Source organism: Lutzomyia longipalpis, chromosome 4 (assembly GCF_024334085.1).
Source record: "Lutzomyia longipalpis isolate SR_M1_2022 chromosome 4, ASM2433408v1".
In the NCBI taxonomy this organism is placed as follows: Eukaryota; Metazoa; Arthropoda; class Insecta; order Diptera; family Psychodidae; genus Lutzomyia; species Lutzomyia longipalpis.
This window is the reverse complement of record NC_074710.1, coordinates 21,834,518-21,854,108: the sequence shown is the minus strand read 5'-3', so window position 1 is coordinate 21,854,108 and position 19,591 is coordinate 21,834,518. Positions and strand designations below refer to the sequence as shown.

The window sequence follows — 19,591 nt, the reverse complement described above, 5'->3', positions numbered from 1 at the left end:
TAATAGTTTAAAAAAAGAATTTAAGAGTAATTCTATCTAATGAAAAGAAAATTAATTTAAAAAAAATTGTATATTCTATTTAATAAATATCTATTAAAGAAAAAAAATATTAAAATATTTCTTAATTATAATAAATAGTAAAACTCTTTAATAAAAAATTTAAAAATTGAATTTAAAAGTATAATCTATCAAATTAAATAAGTAAATAAAATTATTCCAATATAATGAATTATATTTAATTTAATAGATATTAAAGAAAAATAAATTTTGTAAAAAAAATATTTATTACAAAACTTTTAAATTTTTTTTAATGAAAAATTTTTATTAAAAACTTTGGGATGGTTTTGTTAACTCAACTTGGGAATCAAGTTAAAAATGTTTCTTTTTTCTTTAAATTTTTTCTCATTATAATTTTAAAGTTGTTTAATTAAAAAAATAAACATTTCTTTTAAAATTAAAAAAAATATATTAAAGAATATCTTGGAAATATAATTTAAAAAAATTTTCATCTTCTATCTATAATTAAGAAAAATAATTTGAAAAAAGTAATAAAAATTAAATATTCGAATATTTAATTTAATGAAAATAAATTAAATAAAAAAATGTTTATTAAAAAGTTTAGGATTGCTAAAAAAAAATTTAATCAAGAATTTTACTTTAATAACTTTTTATTGAAATTTATTTTTTTTTAAATCGTATTTAAAAAGACTTCCATGAAATATAAATTATTCTTTTAAAAATAGTTTAGAAGAAGGAACATAGCCCAATTTGTATTTCTTGTTGTGTTTTGAGTTGTGTTTTCTTTCAATTTTATTCTACTAATATATTTAAAACCGATAACCTTTCAAATATAAAAGGTTATGGGAATAATAAGGGAATAACAATGAACTTTTAAATGGTATCAAAATTAAGAATAATAATTTTTTTTTTATTTGATATCATTTTTATTTCACTCTAAGTAGTTTTTTTTATAAATTTTTAACCACCAAAATTAATTATTTAAATCATACATAAAACATATTTTTAACCCTTTAGGGAAGGTAAATATGACAAAAAGGCCGAACTCAGGAATTTTTCGCAATAAAACACTTTTTTTTTTAAGTAAAAACGACGAAAAAATCTCTCATATTTAACTGTTTTTCAGCTCTGTTTTAAACATCCCACCAACACCTGCCCTTTGAACCCTGTTAGAGAAGCCCCTTACAAGACTTTCCCTGCGTAATTTTGCACAGACACTCCCGGTGTCTGGTGGCACCGTAAACCCCAGACACAGGGCATATGTACATACATTTCAAGGTGCAATGAATTTGTGGGAGAGACACTTCGAAAGAATTTCCAATAAAATACGGAACAAGACGCAAAAGAAAAAAAAAGAAATGTTTTTATTATAAGTGGAGTCCAATGAACTCACCTGCAATTTTGAGAACAGCCCGATCGGCAGCATCCAGCTGAAGAATGCTGATGGGTTTATCCCGTACCCACTCGCACAGTGCATCCTTCTCCATTTCGCACCAAATTAATCACTCTCCTCCAACAACCGGCCAAGACACACCGATGTGCTTTCCTTTTATCAATTCACTCAGAGCGACGACTCATCTGCAAGTTTAAACATTACAAAATAACATTATCATCTTCGTATTCTTTCTCTTCCACACACAACTCATCGCGTTTTACACCACGCGGATTTCTTTCATGCTCGCGCAAAACTCTCTTTTGCCCGACTATGAATAATCTTTATGGGTCGTCATTGTGAATGTTTTAATATGAGGAGCGACAGAAGGAAGAAATTTATAACATGTACACACAGAGTTTTGCATACGAGAGAAATTATTCACTTAGCAATGAAAGAGATTTATTTTATGTGACTTTTGTCGAGTTTGTAGTACAATTGTTTGTGCAATAAAGCAATGAAAACATTGAAAATTGCATTTTTTTGCAAGAAAAAATTGTAGGGAATTTAAAGACCTCGCAAAGGAATCCAATTTTATCAAAATCGGTTAAGAAATAACAATTTTACTGAGATATTTAGGATTGGCGCTTTGGTGGCAAGTACGAGAACTAATTGAAAAAACTAGAATAGCCATTCTTAGCTCCCTGTGATCACCGAGAAAATAATTAGCTGAAGATTGTCTAAAAAATACTTAAAATTTCAATAGCTGTGATTTCGAAATCAGGAAACAAATAATGGCAATTCCCTCAGTAACCTTGGCTCTCAATCTTAAATAACAGTATGAATTGTAATGAAAAGTTTACCATTTTGAATATTACAAATCTACGATTCAATAGAAACCTATAAATAAACATTAAAACAGAATGAAAAAAATTCTTGAACAGAAAATCACCAATAAAATGTGATATTTACTTCCCCATTGATTTTTTATCCCCTTTTTGCAATTTTTCTGAGAAGTATAAAATTTCTGACAGCGCCTACATCAACACTCAAATTCTTCAATTTTAATCAACATACGAAATATGTACAGGAAAAATCCCTTCTGTTTCCCATTAAAATCGAATTGAAAGAATTGAAATCCTAACTTATAAATTGTAATACAGCGCCACAGTGTCAAATACGAGAACTACCTAAAAAGGACGCAAAAATATATTTGCTAAGAACATGAAGATGATCCTCCAACACTCTTTTTGCAATGAAATTTCATTCAAGATGTTGTATTTAAAATTGAATCCAAAAGATAGAAAATACAAATCCTAAATTTTAAATTGCATTGCAGCGCCACAGTATCAAATACGAGAACTAAAAAATCTAAATTTTGCCACAAAGTTTTTTTTCTATTATGAAGTATAAATATCAAGAACTTCGGTCGTTTAGAGACAAAAAAAAACTCATAAAATTTCAAAAATTTAAAGAATTTGTTCTGAAAAAAATCCTTAAAGTTTCAAGGATTTCTTCTTCTGATATTTCAAGAATTTTTTCTGAAAGAAATCCTAAAAATTTCATGGATTTCTTCTTCAGATATTTCATGAATTTCTTTACAAATTTCAAGAATTTCTTCTGACATTTCAAAAATCCATAAAATTTCAAGAATTTCTTCTGAAAAAAATCATTAGGTAATGGGCCTAATTCAGCGACCAAGAAACTCTTGAAATCTTTGAATTTTGTACTGAAATTTCAAGATTTCAAGCCAATTTCAAGGGTTTCTTGGTCGCTGAATTAGGCCCAATATTTCAAGATTTTCAAGGATTTCCTGATGACCAAATACGACTCCTTCTTAACATCACAAAAAAACCGCCGGGAAAAACCGAAATTTTCAGCAAAGAAAAACCAAAGAAAAATCTCTTATTAAAGAGATCTCACTAAAAATAATCGCGCGAATTATGGATGAAAAAGCATTGAAATGCAACAATAAACAAATCTACTGAGAGGCAAAGTGAGTAAATGCGGGGAAAAGCGGCTGCTGTTGCAAAAAACGGTGATTTAGAAAGTTCTTATCGGTTTTTTTTTTTTAATTAATTTTCGCTGCAAAATGCAAATTAAAAAAAAAACCTCAAAATGATCATCATGTTGGACTTCTCCTATCGCATCTACCTCATCTCGGGTGTGCCGCCTCTCTTTTGCACGTATTGAGAGATCTTTTTTGCATTCTATTTATTTGTGTGGCAAAGAGATAAAAGAAAATGAGAAGCAGATCATCGGACTCCGGCAATCACGGAACGACCCACCGTTCAGGGTTATCATTCGAACCTTTGGGGAGGAACTTTTTTTTTCTCTCTCTCTCTGTAGCACAAAAATTTGCTTGCAAGCTGAAATTGTCAGTTGATTGGGGCTGGATTGATGATTTGCACGCATTTTGGGATTTTTTTCTCGCTGAAAAAAAGTGAGAAGAATGGTGTTGGAAATTCCTGGTGAGTCCCACGATGTCCCTTGAGGGAAATTTTCCTATAAATTGGAGTGTTGTCTTTCTATTCTTGATGGAATTCTATTGATCTCCTGGTTCATATTGCGTGTGTGTGTGTGTGGGATGATTGTGAAGATCGTGCTTCACGATCCATGCCTGGATTGTCGACAATTGGTATTTATTCCCTCCCAGGAAGCCGCCAAGATTCCGAAGATGGAGATTTTGATCGAATCTCCAATACATCCTTCAATCGGGTGAGATTTCTTTGAGATCTTCCTTGCAATTTGTGTCACGAATTAAATCATTTTATTGCAATGCCCCCTAGGCCATGGAAGAGCCCACATCGGCAATCCTCGGGGTGTGCAAGAGGTGCTTCATTAATCCCTACATCCACGTTCTTGGCGTAGCTGGTCTACGCCCCCGCAATATTGATTCCCGTGACTGTTTAACTGCACTCGGACACATCCAGAGCGCCATTATTTTCTGCTTCCTCATCACAAGCTACGTCTTGCAGTTCCTCTGTGGCTTCCGTCGTGATCGTGGCTTCACTGCCATGGTACCCAGTACAAGTGTCTGGATTCACGTTCGTCACCTTCAGCGTATCAGCGAGATCACCTTCACCTACGTCGTACCGAGTATCCTGCACCTTTTCGGCTACATAGCTGCCCTCACGGTATTCCGTGTTGTGACCAATGAGCAATTCCAGAGTCTCATTGAGCGTGTCTTCATCGTCAACAATCACTACCCACGACGTCTTGTCACCTCGTGCTGGATGTACAAACTCATCGGACTTTTGTGGCTCCTCGGTTCCACGTGTTTTGTGGTTCTGATCACAGACAAGCAAACAGCCACTAGTGAGTGGTTTACCAAACTCTCCGGAACGAATCAACTAACTTTTACGGTAAAAAAATTAACCTTTTTTTTCTTTTTTTTTTATTCCTCTTATTCTGATTTTTCAGACTATTTTTTGAGATTCTCCAGTGACGTAGCCAGGGAAGGAATTTGGGTGTTAGAACACCCTAAAAGTTAAGAATTTTTTACAGTTTGTACTTCAAGGTTCTTCAAATAGTGGCAAAAAAAATTATGAAAAATCATTTTCATGTAACAAAAAAGAACGGTATATACGGTAGAGAAGAAATGTCAAATGCTAGTAATGTCAAACGTTAGAAATGTCAAACGTTAGAAATGTCAAATTCTCGAAATATTAAATGTAACATTTCAGGTTTAGAATAGAAAAAGAACGGCAATAAAAAAACATTTGACGTTAAAAAAATGTCGAATGTCGAAATAAAATACGCAACAAACGTTAGGAAAGAAACCTTGTGATACTTAAAATAAAATCTCTAAAATAAATATCAATTAATGCTAAACGCTTGAAGCTTTTAGCGTTAAAAGTAGAAGAAGAGAGCAATGAATAAAGAGGCGTTTGAAGTTAGAAAAGAAGCATCAAATGTAAGAAAAATTAAAATAAAGAAAACGTCAAAGATTAGAGAAAGAACGTCAAATATTAGAAACGTCAAAAAAATAAACTTCAAACGTGACAAATAATGTCAAATATCACTGAAAAACGTGAAATTAGAGTAACGTCAAACGTTAGAAAAACAAACATTTTTACGTTAAAAAAGGAAAGGTAAATAGTAGAAAAATATCGGCAAATGAAACCTTAGACGTTTAAAATTAATCCTTTGACATTAGAAATAACACGTTTGTCATTTAAAAGAAAACGTTTGTAGTAAAAAATCAACATTTAACATGCGAAAATTGTGTAACAATTTTGACATTTGAAAAAGATATTTAAACTGTAAAAAAGAAACGTCAAGTGTTAAAAACAACATGCTAAATATTATTTTTTTTAATGTTTCCTGTTAAAAGAAAAACACAAAATTCCGAAAAAAAAAAAGAAACGTCACACGTTTGAATTGCTCAAGAAAGTTGTCAAAAACTGCTAATTCTAATGCAATAGCTGTTAATGTTTAGGAATTTCAATTTTCATAAACTTCGACTCCTAAATTGGACTTTAATCCGTTTTTAGCTTCTTAAAACATCATTAAAAAATGATGATTAATTTTCTAAAAGCCACCTCTTGAAATTATTCCTGACTACGCCCCTGGGCTCTCCCTATTATAGGAAAATTCCAAAATTTCTCACAAATCAAGAAAAATCATTTTTTGAAAAAGAAAAATTTCAAAATTGCCCCGGTTTACCCTAAAAAAACATTGGGCCTATGAACAAGTGTAAATTCATCAGTAGTTGTGAGATCTAATCAATCCGCGTAACTTATCACGATTAATTTATTGCCCACGAGGTGATCTAATCAAGAGAACCCCTCTCGAAATTCCCGGAACAATTTTTGTGATATGATGATTTTTCTTTCCTCGAATTCCAGAGGCTCCTCATTGGAACGTTATTTGTCCAGGATTTTATACAGTGTATCGTGCTGTCTTCCTATGCTGTTCAGTGCTTCCTGCTGCGGCATTTCTTGCGACGCGTCAAGGAGAAGCTGCTGGAGAACACCATTGATCCACTCGAGTGGATGCGCGAAATGACGGAATTCCAGAAATTGCTGGAACATCTGAATCTCCAAATGTCCACCCCGGTGTCCCTTTTTGTCATTCTCAACTTCATCTACTTCCTCTCGGGGACGTACTACATTGCCGGACGTGGAGATTTTGCCGAAAATCTCGAAGTGAATCTCCTTGAGGTGCTCAATTGTCTCATGTGGATGCTCGGGATCCTCCTGCCACTGCATCAGGCTGCCTCACTCACGACCAAGTGCAAAGAGATCCAATCGTGTGGACATGAGATCCGCATACGACCCTTCCTGCACCATCACACCTCAACGGAAGACCTCAATTCCGTTCTCATTTACGCTTCGTCTCTTCGGATGTCGGCGCAACTGCTGAAGATGCCCATCAAGGGGGGTCATCTCTTTGGTATCCTCATCCTTGCAGCTGTTATCCTCACGACATTCGGTATGTGCTTTCCGGCACCATAAAAAACACACCACAACAATCCCCCCACCAGGCAATGCGGGTCCTTGACCTCCCGGACTGTTTCCGGCATAACCTAACAAAATCCCCCAAATATAGGTCCCCACAAACCTCACGGGCACCACGACGGACCCCACTGTGATGCCGTCATGTGAGTAAACACCCCCAAGGGCCACTCTAGCCACGGCAGCGCCATTTAGAGTGGAATTTTTAATGAGATTTGCAAAGCTGACAAGCAATTTCCTGAACCATTTCGCGATCACATAAGAAAAGTAGAACATTCCGCCCCTTGGCGCCCCCACAAATTGCAATTTCACGCAGTCACAGCACTTACCGCAAATTCACGTCCGTCCGCAGCACTAAATTCACACTTATTTGGTCATTTCTTGTTAAATTTTCACAGGTAGAATACGTGGAAAATATGTAAATAAACTTCTTTCACCACAAAAAAACCATTGAGCTTCCCCATCAACGCACTGGGTGTGGGAGAATATCCGCGAAGTCCACTGGAAAGTTCGTATGTTTGGGGAGAGATTGTGTGGAAATTGTGTGTGGATGAGAGTTTGAGAACGAAAATTGAGAATATTCTGGGAACTAAATATTCGGGAAGAGATTTTGTGGGAAAAGAAACTGCTCTTAATTTTTTTTTAACGTTTTCTTATGAAAAAACTTGATTTTTCTTACATTTTCTTCTGCTTGGTTTAATTTCTTTTCAAAGTAATTCAGTCTGACAGATATGAAAGCTATGAAAGAATATTTCTTTGTTTATTTCATTTTTTTCCAAAAGACTTTCAATTCAATTCAATATTGAAAACACTTTGAAAACTAAAAATTGTCCGAGAATAGAGAAAAAAGCGACTGTTCTTAAGATTTTTTTAGCTGTGATTCTTTCTTCAAAGAAGCACAGCTTCTGTGTACACTCAAAAATGCAAAGTCGTCAGATCGGGCTCAAACTTGGGATAAGCACGAATTAGGGTCCCTACATTCCAAAAAACGTATGCGCCAAAAATCTTTCCGGCCGTCCGGCCGGCCGGAACCTTTCGCTAAATTACAAGAGAACGGTGATAGATAGAGACTTGTGGTCAACGGCAAAGTTCATATATCGGGTGGAGGACATCCGATTATGAATTCAAATCCAACCCCCCACCCCCCCGTCCGCCATTTTGATTTTTAAATGTTTTCTTGTGAAGGATAACCATGAAAACGTCATTTTTATTTCTTTTTCTTCTGCTTTGTACATATAGTTTCTTTTCAAAATAATTCTGTCTGAGAGTTTATTTCGTTTTTTGCAGAAGATTTTTTGAAAATTTAGAATATTTTGAGAACTAAAAATTATCAGGAGTGTTTTTTTGGGAAAAGGAACGGTTCTTAATATTTTTTTTAAAATATTTTCTTATGAAAACTGTTAAAAATTCATTTTTCTTACGCTTTGTTTAGTTTCTTTTCACAGTAATTCTGTCTGAGAGAATAATATTTTTCTTCTGTTTATTTCGTTTTTTTGCAGATTTTTTGAAAATTGAGAATCTTTTGGGAACTTTTCTTAAGATTTTTTAAAGGTTGTTATAAAAAATTGATTTTATTCGTATTTTCTTCTCTTTGTGCAGCACTTTTTAAATTCTGAGACAGTTTCCTTTTTTTGCTGAAGACTCTTTGTCTTTAAAATTGAGAACTGTTCAAATATTTGGGAACATTCTTAATAATTCCGAATAAATATTTACGAATTGTAAATTAATTATTCACTTCTTCTTAATGTTTTCCCGGCTGGACTTCGATATTATCGACATCCACACCATACGGCTAAAACATATTCGTTTTATTTCTTTTTATCCTAATTATTCCGAATCTTAGAGTAATTTGTTTAATTATTCGGAATACTTTGATGTAAAAATAGACAATTATTCTGAATATTAAAATAATTTGAATTCTGTACTTTTTGGACATTTTTCCGTTTTGTTCTCACCGCCAATGCGTCCATCGCCGTCTCAGTGTTTATGCTAAACGTCCAGAATCAAACAACGGAAATGCTTCTTCTCCAATTAATTCTTCTTTTCTCAATAAATTCTCAAAGTTCATTAATCTGAAGCCTCCTAGCCAGCAACCCCAAATCACTGATAAAGACAAATTAATCTTGATTTCACGGACTCTTTATTACATTTAACACGTTTACGTCTATCAGGTGTCAAATGCCCCAGAGATCATCAGCAAAATGATTACGGGGCATACAAAATGGTATTGTAGGTAAAATCCATGGGACTTAATTAAATTGATGCCCTATCTCAGCTTCCGGTCGCCCTCATCTTTGGGGAAGTTTTTTTGGCGCCATGGCAATACACGTTTTATTTTCTTGTGGAAATGTACACAGGTTCCGAATGCATCTCTCTCCCTTAGTTCCTGGCTGATCTCTCCGTCTCCAGCAGGCACTCCCGGACAAGGATACGCGCATGAACGATAATTCGTTTGAGACGTTCAGCTGATGAGCGACTCCCGGAGTATGAGGGTCGTATGTCTCTGCCCATTTCCTCAATCACGGCCAGAAGTTGGGCATATTTGGACATACCCGACGTACTGGTGGGTCCTACGGGTACCTGAGAACCACTCCCGGATGGCCCGGATGCCATGGGTGTCGCGGACACGGAGGTAGATGGAGCTGCTTGTGGGACCGTAGAAGATACGACGTGCCCATGATTAATCTGTGGCTGCTGGAAGTGAGCCGTAGCAGGCTGTGGGGTGTGCTGTGATGGCCTAACCATAGGTATTGGGGTCACAGTCACATCGCTCAGCTTCTGTTCCACACTATAAATGTCCATTGGCTCCATTTCCGGACGTTTTTCTCCAAACAAAACTTCACTTATACCTCCTTGAAAGAACAAAGACACCACGAACTACAAATTAAAGGGAAAAATGCCTCATACAGGTGAAATTTCTCTGCATTCAGCACTTACCTTGCAGGGACTTGGTGTTTGTGGTGAAAGTTCAGCAGAATTCAGCGGAAAAAGCGTGAAAAATTGCGATGAAAATAAACCAAGAGAAGAAAATGAAAACAAATCAAGCAAAATTTTTTCTTTACCTCCTTCGGGTTGTCTTCGGAACCTTTCGGGAAAAACCTTGACATAACCTCATTTTTGTACTAGAATTGAATTTGCGCGGTTGGAAACTTTTTTTTTAGGTTAGGAAGATCGTATATCACGGCGGTTTTTATCATGGGGGGCTTGGGATGCTCTTATGTATCTCAACCAAGATAATTTTGGACAATAGTCGCTTTATCAAAGATCTGTTAAACTTTAGTAGACACTAGACAGCGAAGTACAGTTAGAGGTTAAATGAAATGGGGCGGAATCAATCGCGTTAAAGGAGTGGAAGACCACCTGTTCTAACTATAATCAAGATATTCATCATGTCCTTATAACGAGCAAGAAGAATCGGAAGCTTTCTGCGCCAGACCTCCAGGTGGATATTAACAAAATTCGAGAGGCAAACGGAGAAAGACTTGTAAGTTATGAGATCGTGAGGAAGAAATTAAACGAAGCCGGAATAAAAGGATCCGTGGCTGCTCGTAAGCCACTCTTGAGGCCCCGGAACAAAATTAAACGCTTAGCAATGGTCAAAGCTCCACGCCAACTGAACAATTTAGCAATGGGAATCTGTCCTTTTTACGGATGAGTCCAAGATAATGACCCAAAACACAGTTCTCGTTTGTGCAAAAATTTTTTGAAATTCAAGGATCTAAACCCCATCGAATTGCTATGGAATGAGTTAGATCGGAAGATACGCAAGAAACAAACGAGAAACATCAAAGAACTGCACTATTGCATACAGGAATCTTATAAAAAAATGAATGAATGAATGAGTGTTGAAAAATAAATCTCTCCCCTTAGTACCACTGGCGTGGTGAAACGCCGAAAGCTTTGGGAAAGGATTATTTTCCTTTAAATCCGCATCTCCTATTGACGACCCCGGAAGGAGAAAATTACTCCTAAAGAACATTCCACCTGGAAAGAAATTACTTCGGAAACTCTCCAGATCCAGATACTCATCCCAAGGACGCCCAAGATTTTTCGTGCGGTTATTAAAGCCAAAGGGGGATAAGGTCCTAACGAGTAATGAGCTCTACCAGATATTCAAGCAAATCCAGGAGTATTTCCCAATAATTTATTGAGAAAATTTGTCAATAACAAAAGCAGAGGCAGCAGAAGATTATTTTAGATCCCTTCCTGTTAGTGATTCCTCTTCTTAACCTGCTTCATTTTGTTTGCATGACTCGCTTCGTGCCTGAAAGAAAATTAAGTTAATAAGTAAATGAGGCATCCTCCTAAATTCCAAACCAACTTTCTCCTACCTAAACTTCCTTGATGAGTTAACATTGGAAATGGCCTTTGTGAAACTTCCTGTTTTCTTGACTTTCCTTCCCTTCTTGTCATTAGCACCTCCCTTGTTCTTCTTACCCTTTCCGGGTTTCTTCGTCATCTGCCCACCCATAATTTTCAATGGAAACTCCCTCTTCATCGCTGTAACTCCTTCAACTTTATCCTTGGCACGATTGAGGATATTTTCCGTCCTGGCGATGGCTTTCTTCTCCAACTCCTCCCGTACAATTTCCTCGATGTTTGGCTCAAGAGCTGTAATGCGATTCTTGTACTTCGCAATCACTTCCGGGGGAATGATGCGATTCTTGATGGGATGATTGGAATTCTTGTGAATATCCTTAACAATCTTCCTTTCGGACTCCCCAACGAGGGAGATTGAGATCCCCCCACGTCCAGCACGAGCTGTTCGCCCAACACGATGGATGTAGTGCTCATACGTGAGTGGCATGACGAAGTTAACAACCGTCCGAATGCCGGAGATGTCAAGACCACGAGCTGCCACGTCTGTAGCCACGAGAATGTCAATTTGCTCATCTTTGAAGTTCTTCAGCGCTTCAAGACGCTGAGCTTGCGTCAAATTCCCATGGAGTTCACCGACTTTCTTATTCAGCAACCCCAGGAGGATACGCAGCCTGTGAGCTTGCTTCTTGGTCTGCACGAAAACAATGACGTGATCGTGGAAAGTACGACAAATTAGTGCAGCTAGGATTGGTTCACGATCCTTCTCACTCTCTCCGCGTATGCGAATGAATTCCTGCCGAAGATTCTCCGCTACGGCCTGATTGCTGTCCACGAAAACCTTAACGGGCTTCGTGAGGGAAACAGTGGCGAGATCCTTAACCTTCTCTGTCATTGTGGCGGAGAAGAGCATTGTCTGCCGCGTCCGGGCGCAGTGATCAACGATCTCCTTCATTTGCTCAGCAAAATATGTGTCCAGCATTCGATCTGCTTCGTCAAGGATAAGGATCTGGGAAGAACGGGGTTTTTTGTTTAACTTTTTCATGGGTAATCAGGAGAGTCAAAAGCCTGAATTTAAATCAGAATCTTTTGGCTTTTTATCAATTCACTTTCTGCCCTCCTGTTTGGAGGTATCAGAGCGCAAGGATAAAGGAGATCATCATGCTTAATAGATAGAGGAAAAGAAGAAGATCAACAAAGACTCACCTCAACGGAGGATAGAGAAAAGCTAGGAGTGTTCTTGAGATGATCAATAAGACGTCCAGGAGTGGCGATCACAATATCCGGTCCCTGACGCAGCATCGTCTCCTGTGTCTTCAGCTCGAATCCTCCAATGGCCAGGCATGTTTCAATCTTCGTGAATTGCGCCAAATCCCGCGTGACGCTGTAAACTTGAGCTCCCAACTCACGCGTTGGAACGAGCACGAGGACTCGTGTTACCATCTGATTGGATGGCCGGAAGAGGAGCCTTTCAAGCGTCGGCAACATATAGGCAGCTGTCTTACCCGTCCCTGTTCCAGCACATCCACAGATGTCACGTCCCAGCAAGGCAATTGGGATTGTGGCTGCCTGAATGGGAGTGGGATGAATGAAGCCGAGATGTGTGATTGCCCGCATGAGAGGACGTGAGAGATTCATCTGATAGAATGATGAAATCTCCCCTGTTGATGGTGCATCTTCCATCTCAAGCTTCTCCCCAGTTTCAATGTCCTCCACGAGAGTTTCTTCCTCCTTCACCACCTTCTTCTTCTTCCCCTTGCGCTCCTTCAACCTGAAGTCATCGTGAACTAAATCATCCTCAGATAAATCCACTTCATCATCCTCCTGGAATCCACCTTCACTGCGAATCTTCTCAATGGCATCATCCACGTGGGTTTTCTTCCGTCTCTTCAGCTGCTTCATCAATTCCTCCCACGAATCTTTGTTCAATTCCGCCGTTGAAGCGGCAAATTGGAAGTCAGCACTGAAGTCTCCAACTTTGCGCTTCTTCTGCTTCGACGGCTGAAACTGTTCAGAAGATCTTGGTTAAGAATCACCCGGAAGGATGTTTTTTTCACGTACATACCTCAACTTCTGCTTCAGAATCCGAAGATTCTTCCACAGCTTCTGCCTCATCATCATCCGGTATTGGTCTCTTGAGGTCACTTTTGTCTGATTTGAGGATATCCGAAGGCTCCAAGGAGGATTTTAGAGCCATTTTCTCGATATAAAGTGGAAGTGAAAAGCAAAACAAATCCACGTGAATTACATTAAACTGTCCCAAAAAGTAACACAGAAAAACAAACCAAATGTGAGGTACTTTGTGGGATCATCTAAATTCGACGAGTTTACAAAATTTTTGGAGAAAATCGTCGAATAAATCAGCCGTCGCCAATGTTGTATGAAAATTCTAAATCTAAGAAGTCTAAGAATTTCAATATTCTATTTTAACTAAAAACTATTAATAATTTTTAGCTAAAATATCTAAAATAGAAGACTTAAAATAACTAATAAAATTACCTAAATTAAAAAGATAAAAAAAAACTGTTATCAACATACGATATTAGCTGATTAACTTGACGATTTTGCACGCAGGTGTCTGAAATGTCAAAAAACTTTAGTTTAGTCTCTGATGTAAAAAAAAACCTTTTTGGCGAATAAAAGGGAGAAAAACTAATGAAAACATTGTGAAAATTTTGTGATTTCCTGCCAAAAAGATGCTTCCGGACTGCCTGGTGTGACGTCACTCCGTGCACGTCTCGGATGGTGCCAAAACGCGTAGAAATTGGGGTGTTTTAGTGTGATAAAAGAAAAGAAAAAAATTCCCTGAAAACTTTCCACACGCAAATTCAGTTGAAATTCCGCGAAGGCTGAATAAATAAAACATTGTGTGGGAATGACGTCTGGGGATAACCTCGAGTGGCTCGAGGAGTTGCTGATTGAGGTGCAACTGGAGCAGTTCTTCCATCGCATCACGGATGACTTGCAGATCACGCGTTTGGTGCATTTCAATTATGTCCATTCGGAGGATTTGGAGAAAATCGGCCTGGCACGCCCTGCCATCCGGAGACTCATGGAAGCCGTCCGGAAGCGCCGTAGTATGGCATGGCGGCAGACATTGATGGAGAAAATCCTTCCGGGTGGACGGAAGAAGGCCCCAAGGGCGTCCCCGTCGAAGGCACCACCTGCCAGCACTTGCCTCATCCTTGAGCGGGAGATTTCCTTGGCTGACAAGCTGGGTGATGGGAGTTTTGGGGTTGTCCGACGTGGAGAATGGCGTCCAGGTGGGGGGCCAGCCATCGCCGTGGCTGTAAAAGTTCTCAAGGCGGACGTATCAATGCCCGGAGTTGTGGAGGATTTCTTCAAGGAAGTCCAATCGATGCACGTACTGGACCATCCGAATCTCATTCATCTCCATGGGGTTGTCCTCTCGAAACCCCTCATGATGGTCACGGAGCTTGCAGATCGTGGATCTCTCCTGGATACCCTTCATACGCGCACACTGAAGCATCTCTCCCTCATGCACATCTGGCGGTGGGCTGTGGAAGTTGCCACGGGCATGGCATACCTGGAAACCCGACGAATCCTCCATCGTGACCTAGCGTGCCGAAATGTCTTCCTCCACGGCCCGGAGGAACGTGTCAAAATTGGAGATTTCGGCTTAATGCGCTCCCTGCCGCAGCAGGAAGATTGCTACGTCATGACAGAACATCGTCGGGTACCCTTCCCGTGGTGCGCCCCTGAATCCCTACGCCTCCGGCAGTTTAGTCATGCATCCGATGCCTGGATGTTCGGTGTGACGCTCTGGGAAATGTTCACAGGTGGCGAGGAACCCTGGGTTGCCCTCAATGGGGCTCAGGTGCTGAAGAAAATTGAATCTGGGGAGCGTTTGGCCATGCCAGAGCTCAGTTCCCCGGAAATCTATCAACTAATGCTCCAATGCTGGCACAGGGATCCCCAAGAGAGGCTCTCCTTCATTGACATCCAGTGAGTTTTTAATTGAGAGAATTTAGGAAGAATTCAAAGAATTAGTTGGTGTACCACTTCAGATCGATCTCAAACTTGGTATGAGCACATTTTACACAAACTTTGCCTTATAGCTCAAGAACGGTATAACAGATAGAAACTTCGGGTTTGAAGTTTTCTGTAGAAATGTGGGTGTAAAATTTCATTTTTTTGCATTTTCAAAATCCAAAATGGCCGCCGTACGCCATTTTGAAATACCGTCAACTACTTCCCTTATAGCTGGAAGTCTGAAATTTTAGTATGTTGTAGAGCTCAGTGAGATATTTTCATCGATAATTCATACTTGAAAATCGGTTAAGCGGTTTAGCAAATATGGCGGCCTAAAGTAAAAAGTGTTTTTTCGATATAACTCAAGAACGGCTTGACCGATTTTGATCATCTTGGTATCAAATGAAAGGTATTGAGAAGCTCTACAACTGTTTAGAACATTTCAAGTTTCAAAAACATTCGCAAGAGGCGCTAAAAACAAAAACCAAAATTGCCTAACTTTAAGGGGCTATATCTCCCAACATCTGTTATCAATTTCCTTGAATTTTTGATATGTTGTAGCCTAACTCAATATCTTTCACCAGCCCGAAAATGAAGAAAATCTATGTCGCTGTTTAGAAGATATAGCCATTTGAAAAATTCTTGAATTTGAAAATTTCTAAGAGCTATATCTCTTGAACCGCTTATCCGATTTGACTCAACTTGGTATCAAATTAAAGGTTTTGCAATTCTCTATAACTTTCTAGAACATCAGAAACCTCTAGAGCCATTCCTTCAGGACGAAAAATGCTAAAAACTGTTTTGGTAGAACAAAAATCCGCCATTTTGTGTTCTGGAGGTGTCCTTGAAATGTATCGAAATATATGTCAGATTATAGCTTATTACAAGATGTTTCCAAAACTATAGTCAAGAATTTTCTGTAGGTCTTATAGAATTTGAGATATGACCATTTTTATGCATCAAATTACTGAATTTCACATAAAAATCAATTTTGCCTACTAATTATGCTCACAAATAAAATTACAACGCATAGATTGATCCATCCGCGTTGTGGGACACCAACTCTTATAACCGAACGCGTTATGATTGATTTTTTCTTTTAATAATCCTTTTTTGCTTTGCAGAAAATTCCTCAAATCCGTACGACCTGTCCTTGTACGTTCCACAGTTGATTACAGCGAAAATGAGAATTTCTCCACACGTTCCGGAGACGTGATAGCCATTATTGACGATCGGCCGCAGTTGAACTACGTCAAAGGTCAAAATCAGCGAACATTTGTGATAGGGGCGCTTCCAAGGTGAATTTTTATTTGTTTTTTTTTTATTTATGCGTGGGAGTTTCTGACGCACTTCCAACACGTTTTTTTGTGTAGAAATGTTCTGGAGGCTGTTCAGCACGGAGAGAGATCCCACAGTCCGGGTGTTGTGACACTCCGTCACAGTGCCGATGAGGGGCAAAGAGTCCTCCGGAGGCGAACATTCAACTCAGCTGATTGTCGGAGAGCCGAAGCAGCGGTGGCAAATAGAAAATCATGCCAATCGTCGTTCCAGAACAAGAAATCCACGGAATCTCACACAAAGGAACGCAGCTACATTGCTGCTAAGCAATTTTCCTACAATAAATTGCGGAATGAATCGAATTGTGTTGCCGGGAAGAAGCTAAAGCCAGTACGGCCGCCACAGCCAAAGGTGGAGGGACGTGTTGAGGAAGGGAATCTCATTGATCTCTCCTCACCGGATGCAGGAGAAGCGGAAGCAGTGGAGTTGCGGGGAAAGTTGAATGAAATGAAATCCTTCAGTGCTGAATGTATTCTCGATACTCCCATTGAGGTTGGCACGGAGTACATCCAGCAGCAGAACGCGTCAGAGGGGCACGATGAGAATCTCCCGTCGCCAGTTTATGAGAATTCCCGGGAAATTGATCACACTTCCTGGCAATCGGTCATGATGGAAGCCTACGAAGCAGCTGTGCGGAGTCAGGAGCACGAACTCGATCCCTTTGACACATCTCACGTGCCAATCCCGGAAGTTCAGCAGAATTCCTTCGATGACAACTGGGACTACATCCGGCAGTTGGATGTAAGTCACACACCCACCTCAGAGATGGGATACTTCACCCCGCCCGAAAGGGAGACCCCCATTAAGGAGTTAACAGCTCCGGAAGTCGCACAGGAGTCAATTATAAATGAGATTGTAGCGCCCACGGAGGCGCTAACACTCCAATACTCAGCCACAAGCAATGCCACAACAAATATCTATGACAAAGTAGACGAAGGTAGTCTCTACCAGGAACTCTATCCGAATCTCCCTGCCACATACCAAAATATCCCAGATGCATGGAATTCCCCCCGTGTGTACCCCGAGAGGGTGGTTGAAGCGCAAAAATTGAGACCACACCGACCGGCTCCGTCAATTCCCTCATCCAGGTAAGGTGCGCAGACAGCAGTAAATAGCCAATATCGAATACTAATGTGAAGAAATCTCTATTAATGTAGGTAATAGTTTCTGATTTTATTTTCTTTTAGTTGTTCTCTAAATCGAATGTCTTGTAATTTTGTTTGTGTTGAAAAAGCTCATAAATAAGAAGAACTTCTAATTTAAAGGAAGGTTGAGCAAAAGAAAAAAAAAGTATTATGTGCGCGAAGAATGTGAAATAAAAATGAATCTCGAAAGCTAAATACATTGTTTTATTAATTTATGGAGGGATTAGCTGGCTGGAATGTCGAGAAAATTATTTTTCTGATTTTTTGTGAGTCTTTTGACATTTTTGTGTTGAAAACTTGCTGACAACTATTAGGCGACCAGTTGGGAACTCGCTGAAAACATTTTGTCGATTTAATGACTGAATGCTGATTGTCTGAAGCAGATTATCAGATGAATTTAAAGATTAATTCTTGGTTACATCAGAAGAATTCGTATCTGAGCTGAAAACTTGCTGACAACTCCTTGACGACTTGTTGATGACTTTCTGATGATTTACTAACTAAATGCTCGTTGTCTGAGGATAGATTATCAGAAATAATTAATAATTATTAATATTTCTGGCTAAATCATAAGAAATAGTATATGCGCTGAAAACTTGCTGACAACTTTTTGGTAATTTAATTACTGGAAGCTATTAGTTCATTAAAGCTATATTATCAGAAGAATTTTCAAGTAAATCCTTGGTTAAAACAGGAATTCCTATCTGTACTGAAAATTTGCTGACAACTAGTTGGCCACTTGCTCCAGACTTCTTGGCGATTTAATTACTGAAAGCTAGTTGTCTAAAGCTAGAATATCAACCGAATTTATTGATAAATCCTTAGCTATAACAGAAGAAATCGTATCTATGCTGAAAACTTGCTGACAACTACTTGATAATCTAAAATAACTAACAATTATTATTATTTCTGGCTAAATTAGAAGAAATGGTATAAGCGCTGAAAACTTGCTGACAAACTATTTGGCCACTTGCTGGAAACTTTTTGGCAATTTAATTACTGAAAGCTACTTAGTTCAATAAAGCTAGATTATCAGAAGAATTTTATGATAAATCTTTGGTTAAAACAGGGATTCCTATCTGTGCTGAAAACTTGCTGACAACTAGTTGACTTCTTGCTGAAATGATAACTATTTGGCGAATTAATTACTGAAAGCTAGTTTACTTAAGCTAGATTATCAGAAGAATTTTATGATAAATCTTTGGTTAAAACAAGAATTCCTATCTGTGCTGAAAGCTTGCTGACAATCTATTTGGCGATTGTTGAAGACTTTCTCATAATTTAATGAGTGAATGCTAGTTGAAGAAGGTAAGATTATATCAGATGAATTTAAAGATAAATCCTTGGCTAATTTAGAAGAATTCGTATCTGAGATGAAAATCAGCTGAAAACTCATAAACGTCTTGCTGATAACTCTTTGAAGATTCTGGAGATTTTATTACTGATTGCTCGTAAAATTATTCTAGATTAATAAAAGAATTTTGTGTAATAAAAAAGAAATTTTTGTGATGAATTCTTGACTAAATGAGATGAATTCTGTGCTGAAAATCAGCTGAAAACTTGCTGACCTTTAGTACATTGAAAAATTATCCTTGTTGAGTCAGTTGAAGTCGCTAAAAATTCATTCTGATTCCCAGATTAATGAAACTAAACAATTCAAGTTTTAGCATCAATTTGTAGGTAATAATTGACCATAAAAAATGTTAAAAGATCATTAAAATATTTAAACACAGAAACTAAATAACTAACAGAAATTTAATGAATTTTTGCTTAAAAATTGTCTGATGTCATGATGATTTCGACGCGAAGAAGATAAATTATATTTTTTCATTAATTTTTGTTATTCTTTTAATACCTTTCTGACAATAAGTTTTAGTAAACTTACCTGTTTAGAAACTTTACCAATTAAATGTATTAAATTACGTCTGATTAGTTCTTGATTTTGACCT

General features: G+C 38.1%; 5 protein-coding genes across 7 annotated transcripts in view; 2 read left to right on the top strand and 3 right to left on the bottom strand.

Moving 5' to 3' along the window:
• The window catches only part of LOC129794876 (dystonin), an 80,352-nt gene extending 73,029 nt beyond the window's left edge, over nucleotides 1-7,323 (bottom strand). Inside the window, exons 1-2 of the mRNA XM_055835784.1 lie at nucleotides 7,179-7,323; nucleotides 1,412-1,596 (exon numbers count right to left, since the gene is read on the bottom strand). Of these exons, the coding sequence (XP_055691759.1) occupies nucleotides 1,412-1,505 (94 nt within the window). The 5' untranslated portion in view covers nucleotides 1,506-1,596; nucleotides 7,179-7,323. The remainder of the gene's footprint in view (nucleotides 1-1,411; nucleotides 1,597-7,178) is intronic.
• On the top strand, nucleotides 3,643-7,296 carry LOC129794916 (uncharacterized). Of its 2 annotated transcripts, none has more exons than XM_055835854.1 (4): nucleotides 3,643-3,861; nucleotides 4,047-4,108; nucleotides 4,180-4,755; nucleotides 6,241-7,296. In XM_055835854.1, the coding sequence occupies exons 1-4, from the start codon at nucleotides 3,843-3,845 to the stop codon at nucleotides 6,847-6,849; spliced, it is 1,266 nt and encodes a 421-aa protein (XP_055691829.1). In that variant the 5' UTR covers nucleotides 3,643-3,842; the 3' UTR covers nucleotides 6,850-7,296. The 2 variants fall into 2 exon arrangements, with proteins under 2 accessions (XP_055691829.1, XP_055691828.1); XM_055835853.1 differs by having other exon boundaries at nucleotides 3,701-3,861; nucleotides 3,990-4,108.
• Nucleotides 7,324-8,970: 1,647 nt separating the features above from the next.
• LOC129794935 (cyclin-dependent kinase 2-associated protein 1) lies at nucleotides 8,971-9,930 on the bottom strand. Of its 2 annotated transcripts, none has more exons than XM_055835876.1 (2): nucleotides 9,787-9,930; nucleotides 8,971-9,726 (listed from the first exon to the last, which is right to left on the bottom strand). In XM_055835876.1, exon 2 carries the CDS (start codon nucleotides 9,658-9,660, stop codon nucleotides 9,229-9,231), a length of 432 nt encoding a protein of 143 aa, XP_055691851.1. In that variant the 5' UTR covers nucleotides 9,661-9,726; nucleotides 9,787-9,930; the 3' UTR covers nucleotides 8,971-9,228. The 2 variants fall into 2 exon arrangements, with proteins under 2 accessions (XP_055691851.1, XP_055691852.1); XM_055835877.1 differs by having other exon boundaries at nucleotides 8,971-9,701.
• Nucleotides 9,931-10,979: 1,049 nt separating this feature from the next.
• LOC129794894 (probable ATP-dependent RNA helicase DDX27) lies at nucleotides 10,980-13,447 on the bottom strand. The gene is made up of 4 exons (XM_055835806.1): nucleotides 13,232-13,447; nucleotides 12,373-13,173; nucleotides 11,181-12,175; nucleotides 10,980-11,113 (listed from the first exon to the last, which is right to left on the bottom strand). The coding sequence occupies exons 1-4, from the start codon at nucleotides 13,361-13,363 to the stop codon at nucleotides 11,059-11,061; spliced, it is 1,983 nt and encodes a 660-aa protein (XP_055691781.1). The 5' UTR covers nucleotides 13,364-13,447; the 3' UTR covers nucleotides 10,980-11,058.
• Nucleotides 13,448-13,704: 257 nt separating this feature from the next.
• Nucleotides 13,705-17,837, top strand: LOC129794887 (activated Cdc42 kinase Ack). The gene is made up of 3 exons (XM_055835801.1): nucleotides 13,705-15,132; nucleotides 16,284-16,457; nucleotides 16,533-17,837. The coding sequence occupies exons 1-3, from the start codon at nucleotides 14,042-14,044 to the stop codon at nucleotides 17,587-17,589; spliced, it is 2,322 nt and encodes a 773-aa protein (XP_055691776.1). The 5' UTR covers nucleotides 13,705-14,041; the 3' UTR covers nucleotides 17,590-17,837.
• Nucleotides 17,838-19,591: the final 1,754 nt, after the last annotated feature.

Coding starts and splice junctions, on each gene's coding strand:
- LOC129794887 (XM_055835801.1), top strand. CDS start 14,042: ATGACGTCTGGGGATAACCTCGAGTGGCTCGAGGAGTTGCTGATTGAG. Junction 15,133..16,283: donor CTCTCCTTCATTGACATCCA/GTGAGTTTTTAA, acceptor TTTGCTTTGCAG/AAAATTCCTCAAATCCGTAC. Junction 16,458..16,532: donor GTGATAGGGGCGCTTCCAAG/GTGAATTTTTAT, acceptor TTTTTTGTGTAG/AAATGTTCTGGAGGCTGTTC.
- LOC129794894 (XM_055835806.1), bottom strand. CDS start 13,363: ATGGCTCTAAAATCCTCCTTGGAGCCTTCGGATATCCTCAAATCAGAC. Junction 13,174..13,231: donor ATTCTGAAGCAGAAGTTGAG/GTATGTACGTGA, acceptor TCTTCTGAACAG/TTTCAGCCGTCGAAGCAGAA. Junction 12,176..12,372: donor TTTCTCTATCCTCCGTTGAG/GTGAGTCTTTGT, acceptor CGTTCTTCCCAG/ATCCTTATCCTTGACGAAGC.
- LOC129794916 (XM_055835853.1), top strand. Junction 4,109..4,179: donor CCAATACATCCTTCAATCGG/GTGAGATTTCTT, acceptor AATGCCCCCTAG/GCCATGGAAGAGCCCACATC. Junction 4,756..6,240: donor CGAATCAACTAACTTTTACG/GTAAAAAAATTA, acceptor CTCGAATTCCAG/AGGCTCCTCATTGGAACGTT.
- LOC129794935 (XM_055835876.1), bottom strand. CDS start 9,660: ATGGAGCCAATGGACATTTATAGTGTGGAACAGAAGCTGAGCGATGTG.